Source organism: Numenius arquata, chromosome 9 (assembly GCF_964106895.1).
Source record: "Numenius arquata chromosome 9, bNumArq3.hap1.1, whole genome shotgun sequence".
Taxonomy (NCBI): Eukaryota; Metazoa; Chordata; class Aves; order Charadriiformes; family Scolopacidae; genus Numenius; species Numenius arquata.
In genome coordinates, this window is record NC_133584.1 from 60,891,091 (window position 1) to 60,910,255 (window position 19,165).

The 19,165-nt window shown below is 49.0% G+C and overlaps 1 protein-coding gene across 1 annotated transcript; it reads right to left on the reverse strand.

The window, feature by feature from the left end:
* Positions 1 to 644: 644 nt before the first annotated feature.
* Positions 645 to 19,022, reverse strand: ESCO2 (establishment of sister chromatid cohesion N-acetyltransferase 2). The gene is made up of 11 exons (XM_074153975.1): positions 19,006 to 19,022; positions 16,995 to 17,063; positions 13,625 to 14,600; positions 11,147 to 11,237; positions 8,539 to 8,599; positions 5,480 to 5,609; positions 3,959 to 4,090; positions 3,557 to 3,646; positions 2,974 to 3,117; positions 2,135 to 2,316; positions 645 to 783 (listed from the first exon to the last, which is right to left on the reverse strand). The coding sequence occupies exons 1-11, from the start codon at positions 19,020 to 19,022 to the stop codon at positions 645 to 647; spliced, it is 2,031 nt and encodes a 676-aa protein (XP_074010076.1).
* Between the last annotated feature and the right edge of the window lie 143 nt (positions 19,023 to 19,165).

A 19,165-nucleotide genomic window follows, 5' to 3' on the forward strand; every position in this document is an offset into this window, starting at 1 on the left:
GACGAAGACGTTGTGACACATATTTGTCCTGTTCTCCCCCAGCAGCTTTCTCATCTGAACTCTTTTAATAAAATCAGGAGAGTTTTGGAAGAATTCCCCCATCTCCTGAGCGCAGAAACCAGCTCGAAAAAAAGCAGCTTTTCACACCTTTTATTGAGGGGGGCAGCTTCCCCCGGGCAGCACAACAGGAGGTTTTACCCACCAGGGGGGGAAATCCTGCCGCGCATCAGTCGTTTTAAAACATCTTTTACCCTCTACGGAAATTCAACAATTGTTTGTTGCATAAATTTAGCAACTCTGCCTTTTTACACCCAGTAGAGATTGAGGTACCCACACATCAGGGAGGAAAACCAGTCATCTTTATATTAATTAAACCTTTTTTAAAGAAATTAAATTACTTGCCATAAAATTTAATCTCAGCAGAAAACAAAACCTACCTGAAATCCAAGCCAGGTTCCACTCAAACACAACACAACTCTGTACACAAAGTGACACACTCTTCCCCCCAAGAAGGGGAGGAAGTATTAGCGCTCAGCAGGAGAACAGCGTTCGGGAGGGTAACAACGCTTTAACGAGTGTTAATTAAAACATCAAATTACTTTAGATTATTTAAACAAACCTCAACTTGCAATAATCAAGCCGAATCAGTTGTTAGAAATGAAATTGTAAACAAGGAAGCTCGGGGTCTGGCAGTACGTGGTTGCGAAGAGCTTGCCGTCGGGCGTGGGGTCGGAGAAGGCGATTTCCTGGGTGCTCAGGAAGCAGCCATACATGAAGGTGCTCCTGAAAGAGAAAGAACAGAGGTGTTGGGGGGCTCCAGGGGTGTCCCCCTCAGCAGGGAGCTGTTATTTCTGAGTTGGAAAAGAGTTTTCAGATCATCGAGTCCAACCATCAACCCAACACTGACAAACCCACCACTGACCCATGTCCCTCAGCACCACGTCTGCCCGGCTTTTAAATCCCTCCAGGGATGGGGACTCCACCACTGCCCTGGGCAGCCTCTTCCAAGGCTTGACAACCCTTTCCATGAAGAAATTTCCCCCAATATCCATCCTAAACCTCTGCTGGTGCAACTTGAGCCTGTTTCCTCTTGTCCCATGGCCTGTTCATTGGGAGAAGAGACTGACCCCCCCTGGCTACACCCTACTTCCAGGGAGCTGTAGAGTGTGGTGGAGTGACATTCAGCACGGCGGTGCCAGGACCCTCCTGAGCACCCACAGGTCACACAGGTGCAGGTGGCTCACGGTCTGCGGGTCTGGAAGGTGACCCAGAGGTAGCACATCTACTGGCACATCAAACACTAACCACAGGAGGAACTGGAGATTGAGCACTGGAACTTTCAGGCTACTGAGCTCCAGATAGTGATGTGGGATTATAAATATATAAAAAATATATACATACAGACTCACAGAATGGTTTGGGTGGGAAGGGACCCTTAAAGACCACTCAGTGCCATCCCCTGCCCTGGGCAGGGACACCTCCCACCACACCAGGTTGCTCCAAGCCCCCTCCAACCTGGCCTTGAACCCCTCCAGGGATGGGGCAGCCACAGCTTCTCTGGGCAACCTGGGCCAGGCTCTCACCACCCTCACTGTGAAAAATTTCTTCCTGAGACCTAGTCTGGATCTCCCCTCTTCTAGTTTAAAACCCCTTGTATGTGCTACTGCAGGTTCATGAACTACAAAGCTCCCCCCCCCCCCCAAGTCATCCCATATCACAGATAAGGGGAAATTTAACTCTTCCTCCCAGTTCGGTCTGAGCTTTTCAAGCTCGGAATTTCCTGCCTGGAAAAAAACTCGTGTTTGGGCCCATCAAAAAAAACCCCACAACCCAATTATTTTTCCTCAACGGGGACAGTTTCTCTTGGAAAATCCAGCCCGTGCAGCTCTGCGTTCCAGTTATACCCAGCAGTTGACAGCTCGGCCCACGCTTGTGTCAGATTTTAAATGAAAATATTACTGAAATATTAGATATACACAGAATATATGAAGTGGGAATTTCAGACTTGCTTAACGATATAAATTTATCCCTTTCCCTAAATTCCTTCTAACCACTTTTGGCTGCAATCATCGTATTTTCCCCCCCCGAAAGACAATCCCAAGATGGGATTTGCTGCCCTCCTGCCCCTCCCTACCTGACCACGTCCACCATGCGACGGGCGATGCCCTTCCCACGCCTGGGTCCAAACACCCAGATCCTGCTGATGCCACAGATGGCTGGTTCCGGCTCCGTGGAGCAACGCCAAGGCCGTTGGTGCTGCAGAGCGTCCTCCTCGGGGGACACCGCGGCTCCTGGCTCAGCCAGCACCCGGAAAGCCTGCGGGGACGAGAATCACAGTCACGGAGGCTGGGAGGAACCTCTGGAGATCATCAGAGATCATCACGTCCAACCCTTTGCCAAAGCAGGGTCACCCAGAGCAGGTTGGACAAGGAATGTGTGTCCAGGTGGGGCTTGAGGTGGAATTTCCCGTGTCCCAGTTTGTGCCTGTTGCCCCTTGTCCTGTCACCAGGCACCACTGAGAAGAGTCTGGCCCCATCCTCTTGCCCTTTGGCTATTGCTCAGCATCGATGAGATCCCCTCTCAGTCTGCTCTTCTCCAGCTGAACAGCCACAGGTCCCTTAGCCTTTCCTCAGCAGAGAGATGCTCCAGGCCCTGAGCATCTTCATGACCTCCACTGGACTCTCTCCAGCAGTTCCCTGTCCTTCTCGAACTGGGGAGCCCAGAACTGGACCCAGTGCTCCAGCTGTGGCCTCCCCAGGGCAGGGCAGAGGGGCAGGATGACCTCCCTCCACCTGCTGGCCAAGCTCTTTTTAATACCCCCCAGGAGACCATTGGCCTTCTTGGCCACAAAGGCACATTGCTGGCCCATGGGCAACTCGTTGTGCACCAGGACTCCCAGGTCTCTCTACACAAACAGCCCCAGTCATTAGCCTGCAATTCCACCCCACCCCCCCTACAATTAATAACATGCACCTGCTTGATTGCTTCAGCCACCAAGCACCCAACAATCATCTTCTCATTGGACACGAACAAGTAGATCTTAGCCTTGGCCGGGCAGCTCAGGGACACCTGCTTAAATCCCAGTTCGTTATCTACAATTTCCCGCACGTCTTCTGCCTAAGAAAGCAAAAGGGGAGAGAGGTGTGTGTTAGAAACTAGCAGGCTTGTTATTTGGTGTGAAAACTGTCAGAAAAGGGACTTGTTCCCTCAAAACATCCTGTGCTTACGCAGGATCAGGCTCTAATTGTAGAGAACAACTACAGCGTCTTCTCCCTCCTCATGTCTTTATCCCTCCACACCTCTCTGCCCCTCACCCCAGTCCTCGGGACGGAAAGGACTGGGTTGTGCTGGTCATGGAAGAAACGAGAGCTTCGGAGCGGGGTTGGGATGTGTCGGGGTGGGTGTCCCCAGCCCCCCCAGCTTGCTGCCACCACCCTTCTGGTCCCTCCTGGGGAGGTGGCGAGCGATGTCCGATTGCACGCTGAGGTCAGGCCGGGAGCGGAGCCAGCAGAAAGCTCATCTCCGATATTACCCCCCAAAATAAACACACACGTACCTTCTTGACGGCGTATTTCGGGTCATCTGGAAGGATCAGTACGATTTTCCCATCCCAGAACTCCGCCACGACCCGTTCTTTCTTCCAACCCTGCCACAGAGAAGGGGGGGGGTGTGTGTGAAAAAAACCCAAAACAAACCCAAACAAACACCAAATTAGCGGTGGAGCGCGAGAGAGGAAGTGATTCAGCCAAGAGTCTGGCAGATGAAGCTGTAAATGTGAACCATTCCAGCTTTGAGGAATAAAGTCCCCTTCATCAACCCGATGAGGGCAGACTAGTTGCTGGAAATGCTTTAACCTCCCCCCTGGGTGACAAAACTGTCTCGATTTTCTACCTGGATTATCCCACACTGCTTCCCCTGTGCCCCCCACTTTCCCCCCCACCATCTTCTCCGGCCTTACCACGTAGCGGAGAGCCTCCAGGAACCTCTCGTGGTACTGGATGTGCTGGGCTTCATCCTCCGGGCTGCCCGCCGTATAGATCATCCCGCACGACTTGCAAACTACGGCCCCAAAATGCTTCTGCCCGGCATCCTGGCGAGAAACAAAACCAGTTAAATGCTCTGAAACGCTTCAAAACCGTGCTCCATTTAAGGAATGAGGCTGAGAAGTGGTTCTAGTAACAATAATCGATAATAATGCTAATTCCAGTATTTGTTTTCACTCGAATTTGTGGAGAGGAGGACAAGCTTTGGCTTATTTGCAGAATATTCGGAGCGACAGAGCGTTAAATTATCCAGGGAACACAATCATTTGGAAACAGAGAGGCAACGTCCTCACTGAGGAAACATCGTAAAAGAGCACCAGAAATAAAACCAAAGGAAAACTCTGTAGAGTCTTTTCATCATTTACCAAAAAATAACCTCATTTTTACCTCTGTCAGGAGACAGGGATGGGGAGAGAAGGCATTAAGTGCCAGTTGTGCAAGAAAACAGCAGATGGGTCTTTTAGTGAAGCCTAATTTGTTAAGGGCTCGTTTAATCTCCCGGCACCGGCCGCTTTTCCTTCCCCAGGTCCCAGCTGGGGCTTCCCCCCCATGTCACAGCACCCACGGTGGCCACCAGGTAGCCCTGCTCGGGGCAGGGACGGCTGCTGAGCACGCGCTGCCGGCTTCTTCCCGGCGCAGACACCCGGGTTTCTCCCTCCCGCGGGGACAGGCCTTCAAAAGGCTCAAAAACTTCTATCTGTGAGGTCTGAAATTTGACAGAAATCAGCCCAACGACTCAAAAAGCGCTAAAAAGGGGCAGAGGAGCGGAGGAGAATGATCACACAGGCCCCGCTCCCTCAGGAAAAGGGCTTGAAAACATCTGCGTGTCACCAAGTGAGAACAAATGGTTGATTACAAAAAATTCCTCATGGCTGAGGGCGTGTTTTCTGGAAATCCATCCGTGAGAGAGCCACAGGAGCCTCAGCAACTCTGTCTGACCTCCTCACCACTCCAAAAATCAGTACTTTAGGGCAACAGCAGCCGTGGAGGTACCGAGGAGGCACCATTAGTGGAGTGAGTTGCGCTGGGGCTCAGCCCTCGGTCACGCATTCCTTGGCCACACGTTCCTGCTGCCGTTTGCCGCTGCCAGGGACCCGTGGGAAAGGAAAAGGATCCAGCCAAATTCTCTCCTATAGCATCCATACAGCCCTGGCCCAGCTTCCCTTTAGCTTTTTTTTTTTTTTTTTTTTGGTTTTTAGCATTCCATTCCATAAATCTCTTAATGTAATAAAGCGTTAGTCCCAGGGAAACCCTAACAATGTGTTTCCCAGCTACCACCCTGTCCTCGTCCAGAGCTAAACGCATTAATCACCGCTCGGTTACAGGGTTGGTTTGAGGTTTACACGTAAGAAAATCTACTTATCGCTTCGCCTTAGGATGTATTTCTCGTTTCCGAGCCGCCCCGAGGACCCCGAACGCCCCGAGGGGACCCTTACGATGATCATCTGATCCCCGGAGCGTTTGCAGAGCTCTTTCGCCTTCTTGCTTTTCTGCGAGGGGTGAGGTGTTTTCGCGGGTGGGTTGGACCCCAAGGGAGAAGTCAGTTCATCCAGCGCAGCCTGAGTCCTGAAAAATCATTTCAGAGAGATATAACACTTGATTAAGCCCCTCTCCCACTCCCACAGCCATCCTATTTCCCGGAATTTTGGATGCCTCATCCCTGGAGGGGTTCAAGGCCAGGTTGGAGGGGGCTCGGAGCAACCTGGTCTGGTGGGAGGTGTCCCTGCCCAGGGCAGGGGGTGGCACTGGAGGGGCTTTAAGGACTCTTTCAACCCAAACCATTCTGTGATTCTATGAATATTGAATGAGGTTTTCGGCAAAAAGCTGCTCAGTTCCAGCAATTTTGCAGCCGAGTCTAACTGGTATCCAAAAAACCCAAAGTCTCCCCTAAACCGCCCCCCAGAGGCATTCCTGATGTGTTTAATTTGTGCGTTAAATTCCAGCTCTCACCTGAAATCATCTTACAAAGCTTCGTGTTCCTGTTTTGTGAGGAAAGCGGACTCTAGAGTTCACACCACATCAGCACCACCCTCATAGAATCACAGGATGGTTTGGGTGGGAAGGGACCTTAAAGCCCCCCCAGTGCCACCCCCTGCCCTGGGCAGGGACACCTCCCACCACACCAGGTTGCTCCAAGCCCCCTCCAACCTGGCCTTGAACCCCTCCAGGGATGGGGCAGCCACAGCTTCTCTGGGCAACCTGGGCCAGGCTCTCACCACCCTCACAGCAAAGAACTTCTTCCCCACATCTCAGCTCCATCTCCCCTCTTTCAGTGTCAAACCCTTCCCCCTCCTCCTAGGGCTCCATGTCCTTGTTTTTCTAACCGACCTTTAGGTTCCTTTAGGTAAAGTAGCATTTCTTAAGCGATCGTAAAAGCGGGAGATTATTCACTGTTGTGCAGCGAACCTTAACGTGGAATTAATTTAAAGATAACAGCAAACAATTTTCTAGATTTGGATGCTCAGAATTTCCAAAGCGGAGGCTTCATGTCAGAAAGGCTCGTGCTCAGCAGCTTCCCAGGAGACGACTGCAAATCCGAGACCGATTTGCAGTTAATCACAAACACCAGGATTTTCCACAGATCCCCGGGTTCCGCTCGCACCACGGAAGGCATTTGGAAAAGCCACAGGAGGAAGCAAAGCAAATATCGCAACCGGATTTCTCTTTCAACACTCCCGGGGCAGAGGACGACGGTAGCGGGACAAGTCTGGGAAGGTTTATTTTGGCTCTTTTTGGAGCAAATTTAAGTGTTTTGGTTCTGGGGTGGTTTTTTTATGTTCACAATAAAGTTGGCTTAAAATGACTTTATTGTTACCAAAACGTATGAGGAAGTTGATTCAATATGGGAGAGGGATGAGGAGCTCTGGTTCTTGCATGGGAAAACAAGCCTTTTGCCATTAGAGGTCTCAGAATACAGCAGCAAATTAATTGAAGAAAGAAGCTAATTAGAAGCACAGACACCGGGTAGCACGGTTAGACCTCGTGAGTAAAAAGCCCCAGTGTCTGCAAGGAATTTATCAGGAATCAAAAAGCAAAATTCACACAGAATGAAGCTCGTGCTTCGCTCCCATCAGGCTAAACATCCCCCAGCAGGTTTGTGAAAGACCCACTCTGGTGGGACAGGAAAGCGGAGGAGAAGCAGGTGCTTCCGTTCACCCTTTTTACTCCAAAGGGCTACAAAGATGCTGAGGGGCCTGGAGCATCTCTCCTACCAGCAAAGGCTGAGGGACTTGGGTCTGTTTAGTCTGGAGAAGAGAAGGCTGAGGGGGGATCCAATCCATGCCTATAAATACTTCAAGGGTGGGTGTCAGGAGGATGGGGCCAGTCTTGTCTCAGTGGTGCCCAGGGACAGAACAAGAGGGAATGGGCACAAACTGGAACATAAGAAGTTCCATCTAAACATGAGGAGGAACTTCTTTCCTGTGAGGGTGGCAGAGCCCTGGAAGAGGCTGCCCAGAGAGGTGGTGGAGTCTCCTTCTCTGGAGACATTCAAACCCCTGCTCTGGGTGGACCTGCTCTGGCAGGGGCTTGGACTGGATGATCTCCAGAGGTCCCTTCCAACCCCATATCGCTCTGTGATTCTGTGATTCTTGCACTTTGGGTGATTTCTGGACAGCACACAGATACCTCTCAGAGTAATAACAGTGAAGACGTTGGCCAAGGTTGGCCACAGCACTGAAATATTCACGAAAGCACATCATGGGAAGAGTTTTTATGGGAAAACGAAGAACCTGATGGCAGAGAGGGACCAGTTTGATGCTAAATTTAAAGAAGAGGGGTATTCCACAACCCCAGCACAAGGGAGGCAAACAAGCCTTCTGAAATCTTTAGCTCTGTACAACTCTAATAACTCAGAAGTGAGTTATTTTAACAGTTTATAAACAAATACCGTAAAGCTTTAACGGTGAAGGAGGGAGCGTGTGACGGAGACACAGGAGCTGGCAGCTCCTCCACAAGCCCCATGGACCTGTCCCACCAGCCCTTCCAGCCTTAATGAGGAGGCAAGTCATACTTTAACTGGCCCAGACTGGAAGATGCTGCTCATTATGGGCACTCCAGACAGAACACACACAATTAGTATAAATAAATAAACAAAAACCCCTCTACAGGGCCCAAACACCACCAAAGCTGGGCCATTCTCGATGATGAATGGATCACAAAACCCTTGTTCTAATGATTTTAGAGAATTTTTAAGAGAAAACCATGATTTCCTTTTTAGTTTAAAAAAACCCAAATAAATCAGCTCAATAATATGTACAAATTCACAAGTGAAATGTCCTACAGGCAGCAAGCAAATGCCTATTTCCTTATTCGTGGTCTAGTATCCCCCTAAACCCACACAGTTTATGGCTTTCATCTTCCCTTTAAAAGAAAATAAAGCCAACCCAAGAAATAACCCGACTCCCGAATCTCACAGGGACCGGGAGAAAGCCAAGCTGTTGTTTTTAGAAGTAGTATAATTTTTTTTTTCATTAAAAACCAATGATTAACCTACCTTTTCTTGCTGGCGGGGGGTGCACTGAATATGGGGTAGACGACGGGGTTTGAAGGAGAGGCTGGAAGAGAGGAGTGAAGTTATTGCGGTTTCGGATCCTGTGTGGCTGCAGAACACGCCGATACAGAAATTCAGACACAAAAGAGAGTTCAAAACGACCCACAACAGTGAAATTGAACTTTAGAGACAGGAGTTTATAAGTTCTGGGAAGCTGGTGGTGCTGCAGGATATACAGTTATGTGCATGAGTGATATCCAGCCGTTAGGCGTGGACCTGCTGGAGCCAAGCTCCGAAGAGAAAGATCTGGGGGTCCTGGCAGACAGCAAAATGCCAATGAGCAAGCAGTGTGCTCTCGTGGCCAGGAAGGCCAACGGAATCCTGGGCTGTGTAGGGAAGAGTGTGGCCAGAAGTCATTCTCCCCCTCTACTCTGCACTGGTGAGGCCACAACTGGAATTACTGCATCCAGTTCTGGGCTCCCCAATTCAAGAGGGATAGGGAACTACTGGAAAGAGTCCAGCGAAGGGCAACGAGGATGATTCAAGGATTGGAGCATCTCCCTTATGAGGAAAGGCTGAGAGAGCTGGGACTCTTTAGCCTGGAGAAGAGAAGGCTGAGGGGAGACCTTATTAATGCTTATAAGTATCTCAAGGGTGGGTTGAAGGAGGAGGGAGCCGGACTCTTTTCAGTGGTTCCCAGTGAGAGGACGAGGGGCAACGGGCACAAGCTGGAACACAGGAGGTTCCACTCGAATATGAGAAAGAATTTCTTCCCGGTGAGGGTGCCAGAGCCCTGGAACAGGCTGCCCAGGGAGGGTGTGGAGTCCCCTTCTCTGGAGATTTTCAAGCCCCGCCTGGATGCAGCCCTGAGTAGCATTCTCTAAGCAATCCTGCTCCGGCAGGGGAGTTGGACTAGATGATCTATACGGTCCCTTCCAACTCTAAAAAAATTCAGTGAAATTCAGTTAATTACCTCCAGTCCACTCCAGTGACACTAATTGGGCTCCCTAGTACTTTCCCCCCCTCACATTGGAATTATAAAGCAGGAATTTCTGCTGCAGCAGCTTAGTGTTTCCTCAGCTGTCGATTAAGAGTGTTAATTAAGAAGAGGTTTCTCCATTTGCCATTATTTTGCCTTCCTCATCCCAGAGAAGCTGGGAAACGACAGGCTCAGCCCCAGGTTCCGGCTGTGAGTTTCGGGGCAATTTAGCAAAGACTTTGGTAAATAAACCCAAGGCAATTATTATTAGTGAGGAATAAATTTTCCCCCCCAAGTGTAAAAACTTGAGATAGGAGAGGAGGGTTTTATGCAGAGCTGGAGCAGAGAGAGAAGGGACGGGTAGGACCGAGTACATCACTGCTCAGAAGAAGAGGAGGAAACGCGGAGAAATGGGGACCTTCAATAAAACAAACTTCACAACGGCCCCAAAAGGGGATAAAAAAGTTCCCAAGTGAAGCAAGACTAAAGCGGGGGGAAGGCTCGGGAGAGCTGGCGATTTCTTCAAGAAACACATTAAGACCAGATGGGCCAGAAAGAAGTGGAATAAGAGATAAACGGGGCTAAATCCTGATTTGTTTTCACTGCCTGGAAACACAAGGAATCGCAACGGGAACAGAAACCAGGGGAAAGTGGAGCAGAAACAACTAATTGCTAAAGCTCCACCTGGGAAGGCCACAGGACCAGGAAAACACCCCCTTTTCCAGGGGAAAACCCTGAGCAAACGATCAAAGCAGAAGAGAAAGGAGAACAAGCCAGTCAGGGCCTTTTTATTTCAGTCATCAATAAAGGAATTAGTTGGGATGAGATCGTTAGCGCAATTACAACCCAGAGGAGATCTGAATTTCCACAGCTGGGGAAGGACGGAAAGAGAACTCTGGGATAAATTAGAGCTTTTCAGCCCAGCAAGGATGGAATTAAGAATTAACCCAGGGCTGGAAGAGCAAACGCTGCTTATTTTTAACAGGGGAAAAAACAGAGAAACCAGGAAATAAGGATAAAATAACATGACCTCAACTTCTGCAAACATATTGGCACATGTTAGTGCATATTTGAAAGATGAGAGAGCAGGTGGAGGAGAACACGCCAGTTTGCCTTAATAAAATAACATTTAAGCAACAGATTTTCTTATTATTATCACCTGTTATTGCCAAGAGGAAAAAAGAAAAAATAGTAAGTGTCTTAAAATTAATATATAACTTGTGAAAATTCCCTTGCGTGAAATACGGTCTCTGGAAACCAACCATGAGAAAAGGGGCAAAGTCACCCAGGGGAAAAAGAAGTATCATATTCACATAATTATTCCCTGCGTGTGAAAAGTGTTAATTACTCCCTTCCTGCTAATTAGCACTAGTAAGGCTGGGATGGAGATTTGGGAGCATCGCAGCAGGAAAGACGCGGCTCAGTCTTGAGAAAATAAATGAACGATAAATTCAGGTGCCTAAAAAAAAATATCAAGATTTAAAAAGGAAAGATGGAAGAATCCAGGTAATCGATCAGGGTTGATCCCCTTGGGGAAAAACACGTAAACGAAATGATTTTCAAAGTCTCCTCCGCCACATTTTCCTACAGAAACAAAAATCATAAGAGCACGATCCGTATAATCCCACTTACCTCGTTTGTTCCCCTCTGGTGGAGATTGGCTTGAAGGAATAACACCATCGTCCGACTCCCTGCTTGAGGAAGAACTGATTTCCTCGACATTCTAGAAATTAAGACGATTTATTTTAGGGTAAAAAGAACTCTCCAGTGAAGTTCTCAGAGAGCAGCTACAGAATCCCATAGAGCTCAAGTGACCGTCACATTAATTGACATTACGAAGTGTCACCAAGGGCTGTATTTTCCAATAAAGAAACAGGGTTTGGCAGATTACCCGTCTCCCCGGTATTAAAATTACATCCAATTACTGAAATTAAAAATATTGCTGGAAACGTTGCCCCCCAGCACCGAGGAAAAAGTCGTTTCCTGCAGGTTCCTCGCAGCCTCGAGGCAAAATATCCCCATTTCTCATCTTTGACCACTGTCAGACCCGGCTCAGCTCACGACAGCGATGGTGGATTTTCATCCCCAACACCCTCGCACCTCCTGAGGCCCCTTATTGAAGGATGGGGCGGGGGGGGGGGGCGGTTTAATTTTGTTTTTAAGTAAATCTTAACTGTGGGGGTTGGTATCGCTTCCTCACCTCAGCATTTCGAGGACTCTGCTTCGTTCTTTCTCTACAACTTGGCACCTTTGCAGCTTTTGGAAGCCCCTCGCAAATATTCTATTAAAAAAAAAACAAACAAAACATTTACCGAACTGTTTTTTGCCTTAAAATCTGCTCCTTTTATATACGACGGTGCGTTATTTCCCATCTCACCGGGAACCCGAGTGTCAGCAGGTAAAGAACTGTCTATAGCTGAATCTGAGAGCAGATCCAGGCCAAATTCCCAAATTCCGTCTGTGTTTGGCTCAATTCCCTTTTCAAACAGCCCCGCTTCGCCGACACAAAAAACCACAAATATTTTCAAATTTGGGTTGTTTTTTTTTTTTTTAACGCCGGCATGTGCAAGATTAGATCACACCAGCAAACATTTGCCTTTCGTTGACGCTGCGTTGTAAAAACGTATCGCCAGTCAAGGCCGGAACGCGAGGGAGATGCTGAACCAGCGCAGGTGACCGAAGGAGGCAGTAAATTGTCCTTTATTGAACCGAAAAAAAAAAAAAAAGGAATATAAACCACATTAGCTCTGTAAAAACCAGCTTCCCGGCTTGTTCACTGCTTCCTTTCCAGGTCCAGTATAAAATCCTACAGTAGTATTCCAGGGGCTTTTCCTACTTTGTTTCAGATGCAGGAACGCACCAGCAAAATATGAAATTAAGTGCAATAAGTCGAACCATTCCAGGCCTGCTAAATGTATTTATGGAAGAATGTAACGTATGGTTAAAATAAAACACCCCAAAAGACCACTTTTCCATCACCAGGGGTTTATTCACTGCTAAGGGAGCGATAGAGAAAAGATACTTATATCTCCTCAGCGATATATAAAAAGGTTCAAGTTCTTCAAACACCGACCAGCTCCGAAAATTCATCGGCGGTTTGTTAAAGTAGGAAAAAAAGGGGCTTTTTCTCACTTCCCTGGAGAAGGAAAGCATCACACATCGCTCCAGCTGAGAAAATAATCCCTAAAAAGCTAATCCCCGAATCCCAGCAACCGGAATCTTGTGACCCAGGAGAAGCCTCTAAATCAAGACAACTCTAGAAACTATTTTGCTTTCTCTGCCCCGTGATTTCAGTGGCCGAGAAGCGCGTGGCTGGGGAAACCCAAAATCGGCTTCACGCAGCCCACAACTCCCGAGAAACGCCTCCTTCCTCCAGCTCTGACCTCCCCCAGCGCTCAGGGAGGCCAGACCTGGGTTATATTTATTAAAAGAAGAAGAAAACAGAAAATAAATGCTTAGAGACTTCTTTTTCAGCTTTGCCCTTTACCACGAGGGGGGGAAAAAAAGATACATATTGGCTTTTGCAAAAGCTGCGTGCAGAAAACTTTCCTTTCAGCCATCATAAATGGAATATTTATATAATATATAGATATACTATACTATAAATATATATTTTTATATTTATATATTATATATAATATATGTTTTTATATTTATATATTATATATAATATGTTTTTATATTTATATATTATATATATAATATGTTTTTATATTTATATATTATATATATGTTTTTATATTTATATATTATATATATGTTTTTATATTTATATATTATATATATGTTTTTATATTTATATATTATATATAATGTTTTTATATTTATATATTATATATAAGTTTTTATATTTATATATTATATATAATATATATTTATATACAATAGCGACCGGGATGCTGACATGACCTTCCTGGAGGTTTACCCTGCTTTTATACCTTCATAAGGCAGGAATAAATCTGTGAAAGCCTTTTTAGGCAAAAATCCACTAAAATACCTAAATAAACGCCCTGCGTCTGACTAACCGGTGTGTGTCGCTTCCAGCTCGCCCAGGACGCTGTGTGTGTGTCACCTCAACCCCTGCGTGGCCCTAGGGACACCTTTACTCACCCCGTTCTCTCCATCGCCGTCCCCTGGGGACCGGGAAGCACAAATCGGACCCGGATTGCTCCCGGTTTTCCGCGGGGATCTTTTTTCATCCCCAGCCAAACCTCTCTCTGGATTCCCACCGCTGGTAGAGTCCTCCCTGTTGGAATTTCCCTTCTCCTGAGGTACAGAAATGCTCCTCAAGACCCCACCCGCCTTGAGAATTTGGGTTTTATCAGCTGAATTCGACTTTCTAGTTGTCGGTGGCGTGGGCTGAGCGTTGTCCTGCAGAGATTTGGGGTCACCCGGGAGAGACTTAGCATCTCCAAGTGGTTTTTTCGAGTGTGATTTCTTCCTGGCGGAAAAAAACGCTGCTCCCAGCTGGAGTTTCAGGGCCGGTTTCACCGTCATGCTCAGGACTCGGAAGGGCGAATCCATCTTCTTTTTAATCAGGATATTCACATTCTCTTTCTCCGCGCTGGGTTTTCCCGGCGGAACGTCTCCCTTTGCTTTTTTAAGGCTTTTGGGGAGAGTTTTGCCGTGTTGGGGGGGCTTCAAGCTGAGGTTCCCGCTCAAGTTCATCTTCTCAGTCCTGCTGGCGGCCGGCAGGTTTTCATCCCTGCTCCTCTCCCTCAAAAAGCGGTTCTCCTGCAGCTGTTTCCTCTCCAGAGGAGTAAGATACCGCTTTTCCTTGCTGTAAAAAGACGCCACGGGCATGAGGGGCTTGTAGGAGGCAGCGGATTTGGGAGAGAATTGCCGCGAGGAGCCCCCCGAGGCTGCGGGAGCACAGGTTGCCTGGAGGGGTGAAATATCCAGCCTCCTCGGCAGCACCGGCTTCTCCGCCACCGCCTCATTTTCCCCCGACTCATCGTCGCTGGAGCCCGAGGACCATTTTATTTGAGAAGCAAAGCGGTTATTTCTGGGTTTCTTGGGCAGAGAGCGGCCGTCGGCGAAGCCGGTCAAGCGTTTTTTCACCGGAGTCTCAAAGGCTAAGGATGAACTGTGAAAATAACAAAGGAGTAAAACATCCCGTGGACCACTGAAAGGTTTTTCAGTTCTCGTTTTACTTAATTAGAACTTAATTTTCACTCCAGCTTAGTCGCCCGTACGCCTATATGCCCTGGAACAAACAGCAAAACACGTATATTAAAAGGCCTAAGGTTGTCTTGCCATTATTCACACTTTTTTTTTTTTTTAATTAAACGGCAAATCTGGTTTTCCTGCCTGAACTTGTTAAAGCACCTGGGAAGAGCGTTCTGCCCTCTGGAACGCTGCTGGCGGGATCAGCATTAGTTGGGATTAAGGAGGGGAAAAAAAAACCAAACCCAACCCGTTTGGTTTATTTCAGACGAATTTTGTCAACTCAGATTTGTGCCTGTGAAAAAGCTCGTGCATCCCCCACCCCCGTGTGCGAGACTGATAAAACTGGGGGGGGGGATCTCACAATATTATACAGCAGTTTCCGAAAGGCTCACCCCAAAACCTCACCGCGACAGCCATTTCAGAACCTTAAACCTCATTAGGAAATCACTAACAGCCTCCGAACCTGCGGCCAAAATTAGATATTTATATAAAGGCCACGTTTGGCCGTAACAGATTTGGCACGAGGCGCCTCCTCGGCGAGTGTTTACACCCTTATCGCAGGAATTTGTCCTTCTAATTCCGAAATCAAACTTCACGCTTGGTCTCCTCCCTCCCCCTGAAATATTTTTGTGGGGGAAGCACGGGAGAAGCGCGAGAAAAATCCGTGCAGCTGGTGGAGTTACAGCAGAACGAGAAATAATGTGTTCTTTTTACATTTTTAAATTTAAAGCTCAGCCATGAGCTTTGATCGTGGCCGGTGGCTTCTCCTCCACTAGATGTCGGGGGGGGGAATAATGTACCATTTTTTAGGCATGCGTAACACAGGAACTATTGTGCTATTAACACTAGAAGACAATTGAGATGATTTACGCGGATCTGGGTATTTCTGTACCGTGTCTCAAAGCCTTTCCAAACGGGAAAGCCCGAGGCTTCGCCACAAAGAAATTCAAACACGGGGGGGTTGGTTCGGTCAGGTTTCTAAACAGTTTTTAGGTTTCTGCTGGTTTTGTGTTTCACTCAGGGCAAGGTCTGCGCGCGACCGTCACGTGCGGGGATATGCACTTGATGAAGGTGATGCCGAATCAAGATACTTTACTTTTATTAAAGAAAATAAAAAAAATATAAAAAAAAAAAAGGCCTTCAAAGTATCAGCTCAGCGTAGCGGCTTCCTCCCATTTCCATCCTGGGCTCTGCTAAAGACTGAAGATCATTTTTATGTTCATTTTCTCTAAATATTAGAGAACTCTCTCAAGATGCTCAGGACAACATAAAATGTCACAAGTCACAGAATCACAGACTGATATGGGGTTAGAGGGGACCTTCTGAGATCATCTTCTCCAACCCCCTGCCAAAGCAGGTCCACCCAGAGCAGGTCCCACAGGAACGTGTCCAGGTGGGGTTTGAATGTCTCCAGAGAAGGAGACTCCACCACCTCTCTGGGCAGCCTCTTCCAGGGCTCTGCCACCCTCACAGGAAAGAAGTTCCTCCTCATGTTTAGATGGAACTTCTTATGTTCCAGTTTGTGTTCATGTTGCCCCTTGTCCTGTCCCTGGGCACCACTGAGAAAAGACTGGCCCCATCCTCCTGACACCCACCCTTGAAGTATTTATAGGTGTTGATCAGATCCCCCCTCAGTCTTCTCCAGACTAAACAGACCCAAGTCCCTCAGCCTTTCCTCGTAAGAGAGATGCTCCAGGCCCCTCATCATCTTTGTAGCCCTCTGCTGTACCCTCTCCAGCAGTTCCCTGTCCTTCTTGAACCGGGGAGCCCAGAACTGGACCCAGTGCTCCAGCTGGGTCCTCCCCAGGGCAGAGCAGAGGGGGAGGATGACCTCCCTCCACCTGCTGGCCAAGCTCTTTTTAATACCCCCCAGGATGCCATTGGCCTTCTTGGCCACAAGGTCACATTGCTGGCCCGTGGTCATCCTGTTGTCCACCGGGACTCCCAGGTCTTTTTCCTCAGAGCTGCTCTCCAGCAGGTCACCCCCAACCTGTCCTGGTGCAGGGGGTTATTCCTCCCCAGGTGCAGCACCCGACACTTGCCCTGGTTGAAGTTCATCAGGTTCCTCTCTGCCCAACTCTCCAGCCTGGCCAGGTCTCACTGGATGGCGGCACGGCCTTCTGCTGTGTCAGCCACCCCTGAAGTCACTGAATAATAAACACGGCCTGATGCTCACTGTGTCTCAGGACGATCTAAATATTCTTTCCACTTTACATTAAAGGCTCTCAATGATTTTAAACATCTATTTTATTCTGTGTGCAGCAATTATGGTGGGTTTATTAGAAATAAAAAATAGGAGAAGTTAACATACCCATCGGAATCAGTAGAACTACGGCTCCTCTTCTGCAGGGTGAGGGCTGCCATGTCCTCACCACAGCGCCTAAAAGAACAATAATTAATAGCTTGAAATAGATTTCCAATAAGAAAACAAAACTAAATAAAAATAGACTTATTAAAGAAGGAAGGGAGGCTGGGAAGCAAACACGGAGAGACTAGAATGCCCCGGGGCTGTGTTCGGGTTGAGCATAAGCCATAGAACAAGGGCACAAAGAAAAGATCTTCCAGGTCCAGTCCAATTCTGTCATCAGGGACAAACGCACCCTAAAGTTCCCCTTTTAAAAACGGTCAGATAACTCAGAAATGTGTTTTGTTCTCTGTGTCTCGCACTCCTCTCGCAAAGCTCATTCCAGACCTCCCTAAGGTGGTTCCTGGAAAACTCGCTCCTGCCCGTGTTCACGGTCACTTTATTCCCGTGAGGATTTCACGGTGGCTTTTACCTCCCAGCTGAGACACCTCTTTACCCAACAGATTTTTAGCGTTTTCTTTCCCTCCTCACCAAATACCACAAACCCATTTTTTTTTTAGCCTTCATTAACACAGTTTCCATTTCAACCACTCAAGGCTGTTTGTGCCACCCGTTTGCGATAATTATGGCACAATATTCCCTTTTCTGTTACGTGGCGCTTCAAAACTGAAACCCCAGAATAAACAAATACCCCGTGTCCGAGAAGAAATATTAATAACTATTCATAAACTGCTAGAAAGAGTAGTTTATTCAATCATCTGCCAGCAGGGGGAAGTTCCTCCTAACCTGCTCGCCTTAAGGCATTGCAGTGTTGGGGGAAGCAGTGACTGATGACAGTCCCGGACACGACAAGCCGTGGTCGAGCCCAGGAACACCAAGGACACGGCAGAGGATGGAGCCAGGAGCTGCAGCAGGAGTTAAAGAACCTCAGAAGAGAGGGGAAGGCAATGCCTTGGGAGCACAGGGCAACAACAACAAGCCTGCAGGGACCTGGGAAATGAGGTATTGTGTGCGGAGAAAAAGGAGAAGGTAGGACAAGGCCACGCTGTTGGGAGAAAAGCCCAGGTGTGTGCGTGGGGGGAGCGATCCTTATCACTTACACCATTAACCTGAGGATGTCACAATTAACTCCATGAAAAGCAGCTCAACACCCACACCGATCCTCAAAACGTTCATAGTGCAGTTCCCAGCCAGTCCCTCATCCCAGAATCCCCACAACTCAGGGACCTTAAAGCCCCCCCAGTGCCACCCCCTGCCCTGGGCAGGGACACCTCCCACCACAACAGGTTGCTCCAAGCCCCCTCCAACCTGGCCTTGAACCCCTCCAGGGATGGGGCAGCCACAGCTTCTCTGGGCAACCTGGGCCAGGCTCTCACCACCCTCACACCAAAGAACTTCTTCCCCACATCTCATCTCCATCTCCCCTCTGTCAGTGCCAACCCTTCCCCCTCCTCCTAGGGCTCCCCTCCCTCATCCAGAGTCCCTCCCCAGCTTTCCTGGAGCCCCTTGAGGGACTGGAAGGGGCTCCAAGGTCTCCGCGGAGCCTTCTCTTCTCCAGGCTGAACCCCCCCAACTCTCTCAGCCTGTCCTCCCAGCAGAGGGGCTCCAGCCCTCCCAGCATCTCCGTGGCCTCCTCTGGCCCCGCTCCAACAGCTCCATGTCTCTCCTGTGCTGAGGCCCCAGAGCTGGAGGCAGCACTGGGGGGGGTCTCCCCAGAGCGGAGCAGAGGGGCAGAATCCCCCCCCTCTCCCTGCTGCCCACGCTGCTGGGGATGCAGCCCAGGGGGCAGGGGCTCCGTCACAGCTCACCCCAGCGCTCCACCGCCCCTCAGCCCAAGGCCTCACAGCCCTCACCCCACCAGACCCTGGGCCCAGCAACGCCCCTCCGCCCCTCAGCTCCCACAGGCGCCTCAGAGCCGCACCAGGCCCTGGGACTCACCCCCTCGATCCCCCTGTACAGGCCCTGCGCCCCGACACAGCACCGGTCCCGGAGCCCCAGCCCAGCCGCCCTCCCTCACCTGAACGCCGCCGCCATCGTTCCCGCGCCTTCAAAGCCGCGCGCCTTCTTCCCGCGCGCCCGCCCTCCCCTTGCCATTGGCCGAGCGCCTCGTCGCTCACCTATACTTCGTCGCCATTGGCTTGCCTGAGGCGCGCCGCTTTGCTCCCGCCCTACCCCGT